The sequence below is a fragment of the Centrocercus urophasianus genome, unplaced genomic scaffold (genome assembly GCF_019232065.1).
Source record: "Centrocercus urophasianus isolate 14NV4802_14NV808 unplaced genomic scaffold, USGS_Curo_1.0 seq_73, whole genome shotgun sequence".
Taxonomy (NCBI): Eukaryota; Metazoa; Chordata; class Aves; order Galliformes; family Phasianidae; genus Centrocercus; species Centrocercus urophasianus.
The window spans coordinates 8541066-8559421 of record NW_024885344.1 but is presented as its reverse complement, the minus strand read 5'-3'; the positions used below and the strand labels follow the sequence as shown (position 1 = coordinate 8559421).

Genomic DNA, 18356 nt, shown 5'->3' with positions numbered 1-18356 from the left:
AAACTACAAGAGTAAAAGTGCTGCAACAGCTGCTTTGAAAGAGCCAGACAGCCTTGAGCCCCTGGTCTGAAAAGGATTATTACTTGTATTGTCCCTGACAGAACAAGCAGGGAATAATGAAACAAAACAAATTAAGAGCAGACCATGTTACTGACCAAGCTCCAAGCAGGCAAAACAAAACAGCTGCCACAAAACACAACAGACTCCTTCCACTCCCTGAACATTGCCCAGAATAGCATTAGCAGAGCTGGAGACAGGGAGTTTTATGTACATGTTCCTGATCGCTTCTCTTCTCCAAGACTAAATAAGTGCAGGTTGGAGTGAGTGTTGCCAGTCTGTGAGACTCTGAAGTTAAGACAAATTTTGAAGGAGCTCAATAAAGTAAGGGCTGTTGGTTGTTCCTTTTCTTTTTTCTTCCAGCTATTAAAGTGTGATAGTTGCATTCATACATCAGAAATGGACTGAGTTCTTCCTTCCAGTAAAATATTCCACCCACCATACTTCTACAGTCTCTAACTAAATATGATTCAGTGTTGGCTAGTGTAAATGGAATTGACTTATTTTAAAGGGAAAAAAAAGTTTTTGGCCGCCCATTAAATGTCACAGAAGAAAGGAGCTGTGTACAGTATTGTTGAGTGATGACTGTCCAGCAGATGTTTTACCCATTATAGTCTAAGCATAATAACATCACTACCAATGAGTAAAAAACAGGAAAAGCCTACCTCCTTGTGGTGATACTGTGGAGGCATTACTGTTATTAGAAGTCCTGTTTTCTTCTTCTGACCTGTCATGTGCAAAGCCTAGAATCTGTAACATTTCCTTAGTGCTATAGGTATGCTGAGTGCCTTAGTATTTGGGGAAAAAAAGTTGTTATCGGGTGATTTATAACTGTTTCCTTAAGGCCCTACTAAGGCATGTGGAAAATAAAGACGTAAAATAAAGAGGTAATGGGTGGTAACCAACATAGCTGCTCTAAGGGCAAGTTATATCTGACAATCTTGGTGGCCTTTTATGATGGAGCTACAGCATCAGTGGATGAAGGAAGAGAAACTGATGTAATCGACCTGGACTTGCGCAAAGCTTTTGACGTTGACCCAGACAACATTCTGGTTGTGAAATTGGAGAAAAGCCTTGATTTGTTGGATGGACCTCTTGCTGGATAAGGAATTGGCTGGATGGTCACACTGAGAGAATTGTAGTCAGTGCTCGATGTCCAAGCGGAGACCAGTGATGAGTGGCCTTCCTCAGGAATTGGTGCTGCTACTGGTGTAATTTAACATCTTTGTAGGTGACATGGACAGCAGGATGGAGTACACCCCCAGCAAGTTTGCAGACTACACTAAGCTGAGTAGTACAGTTGACATGCTAGAGGGAAAGGAAGCTATTCAGAGTGACCAGGACAGGCTTGAGAAATGGGTCCATGACAACCTCATGAATTTCAACAAGGCCAAGTGCAAGGTTCTACATCTGGGTCAGGGCAATCCCATGCACAGATACAGCTTGGGTGGAGAATGGCTTGAAAGCGGCCCTGAGAAGGATTTGGGAGTGACAACGTGTATTTGCAGCCCAGAAGGTCAAACACATCCTCAGGTGCATCAAGAGAAGTGTGACCAGCAGGTCAAGGGGGGGGAAAACTGCCCCTCTACACTGCTCTTGTGAGACTTCACCAGGAGTATTGCATCCAGTTGTGGAGTCCCCAACACAAGAATGAAATTGGAGCAGGTCCAGAAGAAGGCCATGAAGATGATCAGAAGGCTTGAGCATCACACCTACAGGGACAGGCTGAGAGAGTTGGGGCTTTTCAGCCTAGAGTAGAGAAGGCTGCAAAGAGATCTTATAGTGGCCTTCCAGTACATGAAGGAAGCCTACAGGAAAGCTGGGGAGGGATTTTTTATAAGGGCAAGTAGCGACAGGACAAGGGAAAATGGTTTTAAGCTGGAAGAGGGTAGATTTAGTCTAGATATTAGCAAGAAATTGTTTACTGTGATGGTGGTGACACAGTGGAACAGGTTTCCCAGTGAGGTTGTGGATGCCTCCTCCCTGGAGGTGTTCAAGGCCAGGCTGGATGGGGCTTTGAGCAACCTGGTCTAGAGGGAGGTGACCCTGCCTATATAGCAGGAATGTTGAATCTAGATGATCCTAAAGGCCCCTTCCAATCCAAACCATTCTATGTTTTTATGATTCTATGATTCCAGGAGCAAGGTAATTTCCAATGGTTCTGGGAGCAGAAGGCAGAATTCACAAGAAAGATTGAGGAAGCAAGGAATCCAGTCCTGGCTGTTGTGCTACACTGACATGAGCCGCAGCTTGCTATTGTCTGATAGCAGGTCTCACCCAAGGAGGGAAACGCAACTCAGTAGCAACCTGAAGATTGCCCCTTGCTCTGCTCCTGGCTAGTGCCACCAGCCCCAACGAAGATGTCACTTTGTATCTTCCTGTGCTTCCTTTCCTAAATTAGTTGGAAGATACTTTTTTACCTCATCAGGTTCCTGCTCTGGAAAGAAAGCTTGCTATTCAGTTTCTAATTCGATGAGAATTATAGAATTAACTTTGTTTCAGAGTAGAGGCGACTAATGATTTCACAATAGCCAAGTGGTGTTTTTTTTTTTTCCCCCTTCCTTTCCTTCATTTGAAACTTCATGTCACAAAACAGATTTCTGGTACATTGTTACTGTCTCCAAATTCTTTCAGCAGGACGAATCTGTCTGATATTTGCTGCCCAAATCTCAACTAATTTAGTGTAGCCTTTAGAAGAAATCAAATTTAGTGTGTTTTACAAATATGACTACTCTTCATTTTTTATTCGTGTGAGCAGGGAAGAAAAAAAATAAAGACCTTTTGAAAGCTCTTCTAAGATCATAGGCGATTGGATGATTCACATGGGAGGAGGCCTCAGAAAGGCCCCAGCCTGATCTCCTGTTCAAGGCAGGGTTTGTTCTGAGCTCCAACTGAGTTGCTCAGTGTTTTACCCATTCAGGTCTTGAACCATTGAATGGTTTGTGTTGGACAGGATCTTAAAGATCATCCAGTTCCAAGCCCCCTGCTGTGAGCAGCGTTGCCACCCACTATATGAAAACCTCCAAGAATGGAGATGGCACAATCTCTGCCACTCCTTTCCCTCATGAGGCAACAGTCTGTCCTTAAATCCCATTCAGGCCTCTTGTTTCATCTTGTCCCTCTCATCCACCCAGCTGTGAATGGCCCGGCTCTATCTATTATCCCTTTGTAGGCCCTGGCGGCTGCTGTTTGGTACCCCACCTCTCTCTCCTTCTGGCTGCCTTGCTTTGCTTTGCTATTCTCACACTGCTGAAAACTTTTCAGTGTTCTCTGGCATGGGAGACCCATATTTCCCAAGGCACCAAACCAGAGGATGCTCAAATCATTCACGATTTCACCTACATCTGAGTGTCTGCTTCCCCTGACATTTCCTTAAGACCTTCAAGCTCAGGGAAGGCAGATTTAGGTTAGATATAAGGAAAAAATATCTCACTATGATGGTGGGGAAGCACTGGAACACGTTACATAGTGATGTGGTTGATGTCCCGTCCCTGGAGAATTTCAAGGTGTGGCTGGATCAAATCCTGGGCAACCTGATCTAACTGTGGTGTCGCTGTTCATTGCAGGGGACTAGATGGCCTTCAGAGGTCCCTTCCAATTCTAAAGATTCTACGATTCAGCTCAAAATTGTTCACAATGTAAATACTCAGACTCTCATTTAACTTCTCAGCAGCCACCTTAGAAATGCCAGGCTCGATGGCTGCCACCAGACCCCTCCCTGGTTGCCAGGTGGTGTCCAGCAGCCCCCTTTGCCCCATTTTTTTTCATCTCAGAAAGTGGCAAGGAGATGCGGGACATCCACAGCGGTACGCTCTGCCCGCCGGGTGAGGTCTATAATCAGGGCAGGGTCGGAGTTCGGGGCGGCGGTGGGCGCACCCTCCCCGCGGTGGCTCCTCCCGAGTTCGGCGAGCCCCACCGTCAGGGCGGCGAGGGCGGGCCGGGACCCGGAAGAGGAGCCACCGCCGCCCGCCTGACTTCCCCGGCTGGAAAGCAGGCAGTCAGGCAGGCGGACGCCATGCTGCAGTTCTTGGTGAGGCTCCGCGAAGCGGCGGCGGCGCCGCCATTTCGTGGCGGGGCGGGGCGGAGCGGAGCAGAACGGAACGGAGCGAGGGGGCGGCGGGCGGCGGGGCGAGGGTTAAGCCGCGGGGCGGGAGGCGGCGGCGACCGCTCCGGATGGGCCTCACGTGGGGAAAGCGAGGGGCTGGCAGTGCCCCCGCCCCTCTTACTGCTGTGACGGGTGCTTGGCTTTGGTTCATCGCCATGCACGGAGGTTATTCTCAGCCGTTCGGAAAACGGGGAGTTTATGCCTTATTTCTCTCCAAGTCATGCCTTTAGTTTGTCGTTAAGGTTCAGCACTTTTTCCTTGCTCGCTGTTGTATCCTCTTTTTGCTCTGATTTCTTAGCACTACAGGTGTGCCTCGCTCGCTCCTGTTACGAGAGCGATGATTTTCAGCATTAGGAAGATGCAAGTTCTCTTACATATATGTTAAGGCAAGCAGTAATGCTTAATCACTGCCATGCATTAAGCCCCTCCAACAGAAGAATTAATAGATTAGATGTTTCTACACTTATTTTTCTTTTCATTTTAATTTTCTGTTCCTGTATGTCCTTTATGTGAGGTGAGGGTCAGCCCCTTAACCCAGGGAACAGCGATTCGACAGGAGGTAATGGCCTCGAATTGCACCAGAGGAAGTTTAGGTTGGATATTAGGAACAATTTCATCTCAGAAGGGGTGCTGCAGTGACATGGGCTGCCTAGAGAGTGGTGGTGGAGTCACTGTCCCTGGAGGTGTTCAAGAGCCATGTGAATGTGGCACTGAGGGGCATGGTTGGGATGAGCTAGTGTTGGACAAGATGATCTTAGTGGTCTTTTCCAAACTAGATGACTCCATAATTCTTCTGGATGTCTGAGGTTTGATGCCTGCCTGCTCTTAATTCATTATTTAACACTGAGATTTTCACTGACAAATGTGACATTAGCAGACCAAAGTAATAATAAAAGATGCTGCTCTCTGCTGTAACAGAGCACAGAAGCAGACTCCCATTTTTCATTCTAGTGGCCTGCAAATCATTGGAAGGTCTATTCTAGATTTTCATTATGCTTAAATACTTAATGACATCCTTTAATCTTTAAATAGGGGAAGAGTGAGTCGGCTGGTTAATAAGTTTCATACTCACTGTTGATAGAAGAGATGGCCCTTTGTGAGTTCTGAGTCTTGCACGATTCTATGAGTTGAAAAGATAAGTGTTATTTTGTATCTCAAGTTCAAAACAAAATGGAACAATCAGCAGTTATGAAAGCCTGTCATTTCTGTATCTGTCTTTGTCTGCCTCCACTCCATTGAAGACACAGTAACAATGAAAATACAGTCTCCTCAAAGTTTCTGTGTTTATCAACTCTACTGCTTGCTGCTAATATTTATTCTTTTTTTTTTTTTTTTCCTTTTTTCCAGTTGCTAGATGAAAGCCTTTTATTATGGCTTCTCAATTAGTGCCTGAAAGTTTAAGAAGTAACATATTAGTTCTGAATTTTCTTCCTCTTTGGGTGTAGATTGGGTGTTTGACTTTTTGCTGTCCCTTGTCAGGGCTGTTGCAGGGAGATAAAAGGATAATCTTAACAACCTTGCATTTTTGTTACCCAGAGTTAAGCATAAAAGTTTGCTTAAAATGCAACTTGAAATTTTGGGTATTGGAAGACCCAGCACTTTCACCAGCTTTATTGTTGCTGATTAACATACACATTTAATTGGCTGTATTTTTATGCAGTCCAAATTACAGAAGTCTGAATAGTGGGACTTTTCCCTCTGCTTGAATTGTTAATTATTAACGTAAACATAACTGGGTAGCTTGCTTTTGAATGCAGTGCTGGACTTTTCAATAAAGGCATATACTGAAATGGATTACTAATGTCAGCCATACTGAGTATCATCTGGCAGAATATGAGATAGTTGACCCATCATTGGAAATATTCTATGGCAAAAATTGAGAAACCTGCTCATAAGCAAGGACTTGGTTTGTGTTTTCAAGTGAATTCCCAAAGATATATATGCTAGAGGTTGAGGAAACTTGTTGGAGTGATACAATACATCAAGAGGAGTCATAAGTCTGGTACACTTGGTGCAACATTTATTAATGTCTTCCAAAGTACTTACTTAACTGCAATAGCAAGTTAAAACCGTTGCAGTATACACAAAAAGAGCAATGATTCTTCTTAAATTGTAAACAGCTCCTTAGGAAGTAATTATAAATAGATTATAAGATCAAAAATCTGTGCAAGAAAATACTGAAGTTATGCAGTTGTGGCTCATGGGGCAGCTTTCAACAAGGTTTTGTTTTCTGTAGCTAGGTTTCAGCACTGGTATTTGTGGAGTCTGAGTCACTGTAAAAATGAGATGTTCTGTATCCTCTTTTGGGTATGGAAAAGATGTCTACTCAGATGTGATGGTAAAGTCGTTGTGGACACTAGTTTTAATTTTCTTAAAATATTCTTATTTTGGCAGCAGAGGCTATAAGCAATAATAATTTTCTTAAATAGAACTGGAATGGAGGCACAGCATTGGTAGTCTCCCAAAACTATCAAAAGAGCTTTCATAGGTTAGTATCTTACTGTGGAATGTAATAACTAATTATCCAGAACCTTTTGGAGCTCCTGACTGAAAATCGTGTAGGCTGTCTTTGAAGAGATGAATTCATTTTCCTCCCAGAGTGATGTTACGCATGAGGATTTTCTTCAACTGTCAAGGAGGGGGATAGAACTGGAACTGTGCTTCCATTTTGCTCTTGCTCCCCTTCCAGGTTGCAGTTTCACAGCCAAACTTTAAGCAACTACTAGTTTGTTGTCAAAAATAGTTGTACCTGCTTTCAACTATCAGTGCTTTCCCACTTTAGATCAGAGTAGATTTGGATGAAAACTTATCTAGGGGGTGTACAGGTGCTGGTGTTGTAGAAGTAGCTGCAGTAGAGTGCTGGAGCAAAGTGGAGAGGGGTGAGGAACCTCACCTCAGTGACAGTGCAGTTCTGTATCATTATAGCTGATGGAGAAGAACCTTTTAAAGTACCTTTAGAACCTTTCTGTTCTAAAATTTCAGTTCTGTTACTGTGTATTATTATTGTGTTGAGTCATTCTGTGGCCTGTCCTCTCTGTAACATGGAATGTTGTTTTACTGAGGTATTGCTCTTGGATTTTCAGCTGTGGACCACAGTCATTGAGCCCCTGCTGTTGTGATGTTGTACTTTTCCACTGTTATGGAAGTTATTGCCTGACTTTATAGGCGTGTAAAGAATTTTGCAGACAAAGATGATCATAGGCTTATGCATACAGTCTTGGAGATATATATTTAAAGCACAGTTGTGCTGTATTTTGGAAATTATTATAAGATTTTTCTGGCGAGGCAGTTGAGTCAAACTGTATCTCTCTTTGAAAGAATGATGCAAAAGTATGACTGTAATTGAAATTTCTTCAGTTTTTAATTTTTTACATTTTCAATTTAATCAAAAGGCTTTTGGTAGAAGGGCACTAACTATTCTCTTCTTTCCTTTACAGCTTGGTTTTACTCTTGGCAATGTGGTTGGGATGTATCTGGCTCAGAACTACGATGTATGTATCCTTGTATTCTTAGAGTTGAACTTAATTTGAATTGAAAATGTTAAAATGTTTGCCTTCAAACAAAATTGAATCAGTCTTTATTTTGATGTTTGTATTGGATTTGAACGGAATACAAATTGTACTAACTTTAGCTACAGGTGATCTCAAATTCAAATGGAACCAAAACATTGGTCTCCTTGCTGGGTCATCTGTATGAAAGTAGTGATTAAACCCTCAAGTAATTCTAGAGCACAGTTACTGTAGCTGGGCATATATATTGGTACATTTCTTTATTAAGTCAGTTCCACTTGGCTTCTTTCAGGCTAAAGGAGTAAAATTTAACATAAAGTTGTTTCCTTTATTTTGAAATCTATACCAAACTAAAGCTTAAGCCTCACCAGATTTTTTTTTTTTAAGTCTGTGATGACATTTATGCCTCTCATCTTCAGTATCTTCAGTCATCTTGCTAGCAGAATTCTTATTTTTTGTCCACTAGTCAGAGGCAAAATTCTGTGATGCTTTCTGTCCAGTCAATCCAATAACTGTAACAATATTCTGTTGTCTCTTTTACAATTAGTGTTTTTTAAAATTTATAGAAATGTGGTCAAAAGAAAATATTGTGTATCAGTATGTGCTGTAAACATAATGGAGTGCTTTTCTGGAAGCACTAATAATGTGTTTCCACAAGAGGGCGACTTCTGCTTTTGATTTGGAGGAAACGGTTTACTGGCAATATCACGACTTCAAGTATTAAAATGGTAATTTTATTGCTGGTATCAAAAAAATATTTTTCTTAGATTGCATGGAAGGTGAACTTGTCTTAATGAGGTCTTAATTTGGCAACCATATAGAACTGTGCTTAGTTATAAGCATGTGGATAATTCTGCTGATAGCAGCGGACTTCTTTTGGTTTATTGTAGATGTCAGGCATATTATGGATTTATGGCTTTTAATTTAGCTTTCTCAAAAAGGAAGAGAGAAGTTTCTGACATCTTCTGTACTATCACTATCAAACCATCCAAGCAAAGGGTGTCAGTTTGAGTTGAATATCCTGCTGCATGATCAGGGCACGAGTGTAGTAAATATTCATGATTATAAAGAAAGTCATAAATACCAATGGAAATGTTCATTTGTTTTCATTTACTCATTTAGCTTATAAAATTACAGGAATATCCTGAGTTGGAAGGGACTCATGAGGATCACTAAGTCCAAAATCCTGTGGTGTTGCTTCAGTTTTAGTTCAGGTCGTGAGTCTGTCCTCACATTAAAAGTTCTTTTTTTTTTTCCTTTCCCCCAAGTGGTCAATGCTGACTGATTGCTTTCTCAAAATGCTTTTATTTGTAAAAGAAAGCTGAAAATTTGAAGTTAGCAAGTGATAAATTGAATTTTTCATTCAAGTATGAAACTGCATAAGGTTGCCAATTTTCAATGCAGTAAACTTTCCCAGTGGGGAATTTTCGTATCTGCAAAATGGATCGAGAAATGGATTGCTTCACAAATTTTTTTAGAAGATATTAGTTGTTCTTGAACATCTTTTCTCTCTCTTTTTTTTATTTTCGGGGGGGCGGGGTGGAGGGAAGGTTGTTTTGTATTATGAGTAGGGTTTTTTTGACTAGCGTAGCACAGTCTACCTTTCCTTCCAAATTCATTATGATGCCTATGCATCAGTGTTGGAATCATTTATTCTTTGGCAGTTCCTCCTGTCAGTGAGAAAGCCAGGCTAATCTTAAGGAATTTCCTCTGAAGTAACTTCTTTTCCTCTCTTCTCCCCAATACTGGTTGTCTTTTTCCTTAACAATCTGCCTAGTCAAAAATATTTCCTGAAGTCCAGGTGAGCTTCTTTTCTCTGCCATTTGCTTAATGCTCTTAATTTTTGTGAAAATTAACAGATCCTAAAAACAAGCATCTTTTAGAAAGTGGTTTAAATTTCTTAGAATTTCTTGCAGTGTTTATGGTATGATCTTACCTACTCTTCAGATCACATGAATCATTTTGTTGTTGTTCAGTTTTGTTTCTCTCTTGTTTTTGTCTTTAAAGATTCCTAACATTGCAAAGAAGCTTGAAGATTTTAAGAAAGATGTGGAAGCTAAGAAGAAACCTCCCAGTGACAAGTCCTAAGAGAGCAGTGTTACCCAGGTCACTTCAGTGCATGCATCAAGGATGCAATTTACCCTTCTATTGACAAAGATCAAGTAGAGATTTGGCATGGGAAGTTCCTCCACTTTTAGTTTGCTAGAGCCAGAATGTCCTTGTTTTGAAAAAGCAACCATGAACTTTTCCTGGGACTGATTTTCAAGGGTTTCAGAATTCTGGATTTGCAACTGATAATGTGACTGGATAAGATCATTTGTATTTTTTGTTATTGCTTTTCCTAGTATTTTGTAACCCATTTTTACCTGATCCAACTGGAAAATAGTGTTAGTCCTGTTATTCTGTATACCTCACACTTTGTAATACTCTAGATCCTAGAACTAGATCGCAAAAGAAATTAAATGCATCAAGAAGTAACTTTCAGGATTTCTTGTAATTTGTTGCGAGTATTTCTTAGATCTGCATTCCCTTATTGGAGATGGGAACTTCCTGGGATTCTGAAATGGGGGACATGACAGTAACGTACATTTTTCAAACTATGAGCCTGGATGGAGGGAGAAGTTCCCATTTTTTCCATTATGTTAAATGATCACTTCCACCAGTGTAACATTTGTACAAGTGTGGAGAAGGCTCTGGGGAGACCTCACTGTGGCTTTCCAGTCCTTGAAGGGAGCATATAAACAGGAGGGGGAATATCTGTTTACATGGATTGATAGTGATAGGACAAGGGGGAAATGGTTTTAAACTAAGACAAGGGTGATTTAGGTTAGATATTAGGATGAAGTTTTTCACACAAAGGGTGTTGAAACACTGGAACAGGTTGCCCAAGGATGTTGTGGATGCCCCATCCCTGGAGACATTCAAGGCCAGGCTGGATGTGGCTCTGGGCAGCCTGGTCTGGTGGTTGGCAACTCTACCCACAGTAGGGGGGTTGAAAGTAGATGATCTTTTGAGATCCTTTTCAACCCAGCCATTCTGTGATTCCAGAAGGCATAAAACATTGCCAAATTTAAGCCACATTTTATTGTTTATTCTACTATTGCCTGTCTCCATTTTCTACTTTTTTTTTTTTTTTTTTTTTTTTAACCTGAGGATGTCTTTGGAATGATGGGTAGAATGTGATGCCGGCCTTAGCTTGGAAAGGGAATCATGGTAACCAAGGAATGTGGTTACAGTAGGCACCTGCAAGCCATTGACTCAGTGCATTTAATGGCCCAGTTTACATACTTGTTCTTGCTTGGAGCCAGGAGTTGGTTTCAGTGATCCTTGTGCGTTCCTTCCAACTCAGAATATTCTGTGATTCTGCTTTTGTCAAATATATTCTCTATCACTTCTTCAGTGCTCTGCATGGTCTTCAGCCCATTGGCTTTTTGTTTGGCTCAATTGTCTACCATGTATTTTCTTAGCATTAGAACCACTTCTCTGCTGTACCTCTTATTGTCAGTCTGGTATGTTCCTCATCACTTTTTTCTAGCCACTAAGATCTTTGAAAATACACATCATATTACCACTGTCGTCTTCTGTTAGAATGGAAAGCAAAGCCTGCATTTGGAAAGCATAGTTTTGCACAAGATTTTAAATTTCTAAGAAAATATTGCAGAAATTTGAATAGATGTTAGCTTTATTTGACAGATTACTAAATTAATAACATTTAGCCTCCTTTTTTTTTCCTGTAAAATAGAAGAGTCTTGTCAATTCTCAAAGGTTATTTAAATCCCTGTCCACTTGACAATCTTCAGCTGAACTTGAAGTACAAATTTTGTCTTTGCTACAAAGAATGCTGTTTTGTTCTATAGGCACAGTGAATTGTGCTGCTCCAGGTACACACATCTTTTAAGCTGTTAAATACAGGACTCCCTGTGTGTTCATATGATTTCCACCCGCTCCCCTCACGCTCCGAACCCATTAACTTGAATACGTCTGGGTGGATTCTGAGCTCAGGAATTTTCACAGAATCATCAAAGATGTTTACAAAAATCTTATACCAAACTTTCACTTCATTTTCCAAAGTTTGGTGATGATAGAGCTCTTCAGCAATGCAGTCCTGAGAAAGTACTTGTCATCGTAAGGTTCTCCTTAGAGAATATAAATAGCTAAGATATATATTGCTCATGATTTCCCACCCTTCCATTTTTTCACCTGCCCTATAAATACTTGACAAATTTAAAGCCATCTCAAGTTGGACAATCTTAGCAGCTATGCTACAGACTCTTCCTATAGTAAACAATAACAAACTGAAAAGAAAGATAAATATTTTTGACCACCTAATATAAGTTAGTAGAAAATTCACGCTAGCAGTATATGTTGAAGACTGTAAGGAGGTAATTTGTGAAGGGAGTTTGCAAATCAAGTACAGCCATGTTTACCTATTACTGAACTAGTAAAGTGTACTCTGGTCTTTGAAGAGTTTTAATTAGCTTTCACAAACTACAAACCAGACTGAAAGACCTATCTTCCACACACAGAAGCTTTTCCATGAAGCGAGACAGCACTGTACGGCTGTTTTCACTGCCTTCATGAATGTAATGAACTAAATTTCCCTCAGCTTCTGTTTTTTGTTGTTGTTGTTTTAAAAGTATGTGTGTGTGTGTGTGTATCTTTTACTGTCCTCTACTTTGTAGTCTTGAGGAGAATGTTGAAAAATACTGGCTCTAACCTACTTGCATTTCTTTGGTTGTCACATAAAATTATACTAACGTAATATTGAACTAGTTATTTCAACAAACGTTCTGCGTGTCCTTATGGTTCTTTACAGAGTGATGAGAAGAGGAATAATGCTCAAAATCCCTGCGTTTGGTGCCAGATAGGACTGTGTTATTCTATAATAACAGCTTTGGAGCAGAAATTTTCAGCTGAACGTTCCAAGCATGTCAGCACCTTTTTTTCCTATCAGATTATGAAGCAAAACAGCTACAGCTATAGTGCTGTACAAACAATATTTGTGTATTAATATTAGAGACAAGACTTCTTAATCATTTTGCAAGGCTTGTAACACTTTCCATTTTAGCTCAAGCTGTCTTTTTTTTTTCCTATTATAATAAGCTGGAATGTTAGATAACATACTGCAACACAGTTCTTGTCAACTTTGCAATTACTGTCTAATACAAGGCCTGCTCCAAATGCAATATTTTATTATATTGGTCCATGATATCAGAAGCAGATGTTGGTGGTATAGCAATAGAGGTTGAACCTTCCCACCAATATCCCATTACATTTTATTGTCATGAAACAAGTGGCACCAGAAGGGCGATCTGACAAAATGACATCTGACATGGAAGTGCTTATGGAAGAGAGTTGTGTCCTAGAATTCTTCCATGCAGAAAAAATGGCACCCACTGACATTCTTTGATGAATGTTTATGGAGACCAAAGAGTGAATGTGAGCACAGTGAAATGGTGAGTGGTGCATTTCAACTATGATGACAGCGATGTGGAAGACAAGCCATGTTCCATACGGCCATATAGATCTTGAGTGCATCATTCAGGCTCTTGTTCATTGCATAGCTCATGGTGATGACTGTGTTGAAAAATAGTGTTTTGTAGCTGGGAATTTGCTCCGTCAAGTAGTGTTGTTGTTCTCTTTGTATCTGTTGAAGTTTCCATGGATATTACTTTCAGAGTGACCTATGTCATCACTCATTTTACATGAGTGATTCAGCCTGAGGTTATCCTAGATGATACCAAAGGTTAACTTTATGTTATGTTTCAATGGCAAAAATTCCACATGGATAATGACTGCTTGATGCAGATCTTGCATCAGAGTGTTCAGAGGGACTTTGGTGCTGCTGTATCAGGTCACACTTTCATGACATCTAGGAGAAAGTTTCCCGTACAGACATTTTGAATGTGCAGAAATCCACAGTAACTATGAATATCTGGAATGATCTGCCAAAATATACCATCTTCCTTTCTACAACCTCTTAGGATAAATGCAGTTGGATCCATTTTCCATTGTTGATTATTCTGGGCCTTCTCAAAGGAGCTGAAGATTTGAAGCAAAGGCAGAAGAAAGGAACATATAAGCTACTAACAGACTTAAAATATTTACTCTAGATTGAGACATATCCTGTGATGGAAAACAGTACCCTAGGGAAAATGCTGCTCCTTTTCTTTTGAATACAGTAGAAGTTTAATATTGGGAAGACAGAAGATAGCAAGGATGATTATTACCTTGTGGGTCATCAGTGTTCAAATAAGGAAAGTAGAGTTTTGAGAGGAGTTCTAGCGCTTTACCACACACAACTTCACTGAGCTGTCTGCTCAGTGGTGCCATATTCTGTCACAGAACCACAGACCCTGGTAATATGGGTGTACTTCCTTCCCATGATCTTTGTTGCCCTTGGGCCAAACTCACTCCAGTATGCTCACGTCCTGATCCAGAACTCGGCATAGCAGTTTTGAAGCTGAAGTCCCAGATCAGTGCCCAAGCATGGCTTGGTCCAAGGGAGGATAACATGGGTGGGAATCCCAGGTGAGACCAGTAAGGGCTATAATGGCTCTTTATTATACTCAGGGCTCTGGCACTGGCTTTCTGAACCCCATGTGAATTAATTAAAGCTCGAATATCTCCAGTCTACTTGTGTGAAAGATAGATTATGCTGAAGAGGAGTTAATTAAGCATAGGACAAGAATTCATGAAGCTACCAGTTTATGGTTTTACATTAAGTAGCATTATCTACATCAGAAGCTTTTATAGTGAATTCAGGTAAGAACACATGACTCCTGTTACTTTAGCACATTGTTGAGAACGTTCTATAAGAGAGCTCTCCTTTCTGGTGAAAGGAAAAATATGTAGCTCATGAACCATCTTAATAAAGTTAACTATTTTGATGTCTGATGAGTAAAGTAATGTAGAACTGATTTATCACCACAGCACACTTCTAAGTGGCGGTGTTGCAGGGAATTATGGTGATCCTCAAAAATTTCATTGCCTTTGTGATGGAAGAATTTTTCCACTGTGGTTCTACTTTGTGGTTCTCCTTTGTCATGTGGTGCTGGCAGCTGTGTGCAGTAACAGCTGTTTAGACTTCTCAGTGTATGCTCTATTGAGCAATGTTATACATGTCAAGCATCTGGAAATGTGCTTTGAATGGCCCAGACTCCTGTTGGCCCAAAGAACAGATGGCCCTTAGATTAACTTTGAGATTGAAATGTTGTAAAGGAAGAAATCAGTGTTTTCAAAATTAACAAGGAGTTGATTTTATAAGCCTGAATTTTAACTGTATTTGTAGAAACATGACTGTGAACTCGTATTTCTACGTAAAAATTAATAGCTGCTCCATATGTGGTAGAATTACTTCAGATATTAGAAAGTTATGGTGTATATGGTAACGTAGATAATACTGGTAAACTACACAGAGACAGTTCCCTTAATGCTCTTTCTATTTTTGCTTCAGATGGACAACAAATTCCACTTACTATGCTTCAGAGTGGAATATGCTAACCTTTACAAATCCCAAGCCAAGGTCACTTTTTATTGAATTTGTACTGAGATAAAATAGTTGTGGATGTTGTTTGCTTTTTCACCTGAAACATACATTAATCACAGACAGACAGTTTTATTTTCTTGAAAAATAAAACAAATATCATAAATTACCTTCAGAATAGACGCTCCCACCAAACTCTGTTCCGACTTCAGTATTTAATAAATCTGGAAAATACCTACATAACACAACTCCTTTAAATCACTGACTCAAACCAAAACTACACTTGTAACTTTTGTAAATTTTCCCTGACTTAGATTACATATTTTCTTCCTGTTATTTTCTCTCACTGGGTTCATGGAACTCTGGTGTTCTTCTAATGTGGAGCTGATTCTTCTCAAAAGTAACAATAATAAAAAATGATAATTCAGGCTGAATTACTAAGACAAAGACACATCATAGAGTTACTTCTCATCAATGCAGATTGCCTCAAGAACAGAAGAAGTTTCATTCTTCTAGCTTACCCTTTCCCCAGCATCCCTGATAGCAATCTTTGTGAGGCCAAATGCTGGAGTGGAATATACTGTTCGTTTTCCATGTGAAAACAGGGATTTTGCAATATTTCATCACCCTGATTTCATCACCTTTCTCTATGAACTGCATTTTTGGAATCAAAGGTGCAAGCCAAGTAGCAAGATAATAACTGCAAAAAAAATGATACTATTATTTAGTCTTTCTGCAAGCAAGAAGGAATTGAACAAACCCTGTGAATGTACAGCTATCATGCTCTGTTTTTCTTTCTTGAGAAATGAAACATTATTCTACCAGCTACAGTGTTAAGATTTGTTCACTATAAATCAGAAGTTCAGTGGAGAAAGTGCCAGTGTGGCACACTGCCTTCATGATGGGACATGACAGTGACAAGTGCCAGCAGCTGAGGACATCAAAAGGTTCTAAGAGCACCAATGAAAGAGGGAAGACTCCTGGGGAAATCCCTTACCAGAGTTCACTCCAAAAGCCTTGAGGTCAATCCTGTGAGACTCAAAATTGTGCCTGAGGCTCATGGAAATATTTCTGAAGGAGTGAAACATTGCTTTAGGTGTGCAACACAACATAAAACAATTTCCTTTAAACTAGTGTTATTGATGTTATTACTGGAGAGTGTTGGTGGATACTCTGTTGATTTTTGACTAAGCCAAGGTCTCCCTAAAGCTGATTGGAATACCAGCTGCACATCTGTCTTTCAAAATAAGAATATCCTGTGTTCTTATCCCCTGGGAGCTGCGTGGGATAGCAAGACCTGATGGGAGTGGAGCTGAGCCAAGAAAACAGGTATTAAGCAATGGGGAGTGACTTGTGGCTGAGCAGCTAGGCAATTTGAGGGTGGTGGTGCTGGATGGAGAGTGAAGTGAAAAGGATTAGAATAGGAGTGCAGAGCAACTAAAGCCTTGAGAAGGAAGTAAGCCAGAAAGATATGTTGAGTGGAGAATGGTGGAAAGTAACTTTGGGGACCGTGAACAAAGAGATGTCCTGCACATTGTGTATGTGATTACCCTTGGTACTGCAGCCACCCAGCTCTCAAAAGCACCTGCTCCTGGAGAGTGTTGTCCGTATTGGTGGATGGGCATTGCAGACTGTGCCTGGAGGCAGCTGCTAGTTGGGGAGCAGGAGGCTGCCCAGAGAGGGGAGCCAGCAAGGAGTGCAGGACCAGGTCCTAGAGGGGCCCCATGGATTTTGCGTGTCGTAGTGTGGCAGGGGCAGACTCAGGGAAGAGGAATGAAGGAGGTGAGAAGTAAGACAGAGGCCAACTTCCGTGGTTTACGAGGCTGCAGGGATGCACTGAGCCATGAGCTACTCTCTTTTTCCAAAACAAGTTTACAGGAAGCGCTATGAATAGAAATTGTTCTGCTAAATGATGTTGCCTTCTGCTTTTGGTAAAAAGTGCTTTTGTGATCTTCCAATTTTGCTCCTCCTCTGCTGACCTGAGACCTCTTTTTGCATGTGTTTACTCACAAGACATAACTGGGAAATTTCTCTGTTTTGATAGAAGCCATAATCCAACAGCTCCTGCTGTCTCAGCACTGCTTCCATAAGGTCTTGGTGGGTTATGAGAAGAAATGTGTCTTATTTATATTCTCATAAAGCACAAAAATATGCAGTAGTGAATAATTTATTTTATTGACATCTTATTTATGCGGCACAAGCATTCACACTAACATCTAGAGAGCCTAGATTATATGTAGAAAGCATACAAATTTATTGAAGTATATATATGAAGAAGGTGGTTACACAAGAGCCAATCATCTTAATATACAGATTAAAGGCACTGTCATTTAAAAAATTATATATAAATGATTTAAAACAGTACATAATGCAAGAGAGGGTTTACTAGATAACACAGGAGTCCAGTCAGAAAAGCAGGACATTCACTTTGCATATGATAAAAAGATTGACCTTTTGGTCTGCTGATTATCTGCTTTATCTGACAGTTTCTCACGATTGAAATTCCTGCTTCCTGGGCTGTTAGAGAGCAGGGTGGTGTGATGTTCAAGTGAATACACATGATGAGGAGCTATGTCAGCACATCTCACTTCAGTACACTCCCTTCTTACTCATGGAGCAGCACTATCTTGTTACTTTCTCTTTCAGGGAAATTGTAAGTGCATAACTATCTAATCTGAGTCAAAAAAAGAGAGGAGCGTAATGGGCCTGTTGACCAGGTAATGTTTTTTTTGGTCAGTTTCCTTTCTGAAAAAGCTCTCACTGCAGTAATAAGGAGAGGAGATACTGATCAAAGCTTTATATAGGGGATTGCAAGTACTGCAATACTGGAAACTTTATACTAGTGCTGTGGAAAACAAAACAAACAAACAAAGAAAAGCAATTCTCCTGACCAGGATACTTCCCCTTCCTGTCTGTTTTGTGGTTTCTGATATCCCTTTGAAATGTTGTACCTGAAGATTGGTAGCTGTATTTCTTTCCAGGTCATATCGATTAACTGGCAGAGTGGGTTTTTTTTTTCCAATACATTGATGACTTAGCTCAAAAGAAGAAAAAGGATTTGCCTTCAAAAGAAGCAAGCTTCTATAACTGAGTTTGGAAACAAGAGTTGCTTTTCATTCTCTGTAAGTGTCAGCAGTAAAATTGAAGTCAACTCTTGAATACAGTAGCGTATGTATACTTGTATTCTATACTGGAATAC

The 18356-nt window shown here is 40.4% G+C and overlaps 1 protein-coding gene across 1 annotated transcript; it reads left to right on the top strand.

The window, feature by feature from the left end:
* The first annotated feature begins 3980 nt into the window (after positions 1 to 3980).
* STMP1 (short transmembrane mitochondrial protein 1) lies at positions 3981 to 10149 on the top strand. Its single transcript, XM_042838070.1, has 3 exons — positions 3981 to 4087; positions 7600 to 7653; positions 9679 to 10149. Exons 1-3 carry the CDS (start codon positions 4073 to 4075, stop codon positions 9757 to 9759), a joined length of 150 nt encoding a protein of 49 aa, XP_042694004.1. The 5' UTR covers positions 3981 to 4072; the 3' UTR covers positions 9760 to 10149.
* The last annotated feature ends 8207 nt before the right edge of the window (positions 10150 to 18356 follow it).

Bases quoted from the DNA above. Each gene is read 5' to 3' on its own strand.
- STMP1 (XM_042838070.1), top strand. The intron at 7,654-9,678 runs GTATGTATCCTT...TTGTCTTTAAAG, and splicing joins ATCTGGCTCAGAACTACGAT to ATTCCTAACATTGCAAAGAA.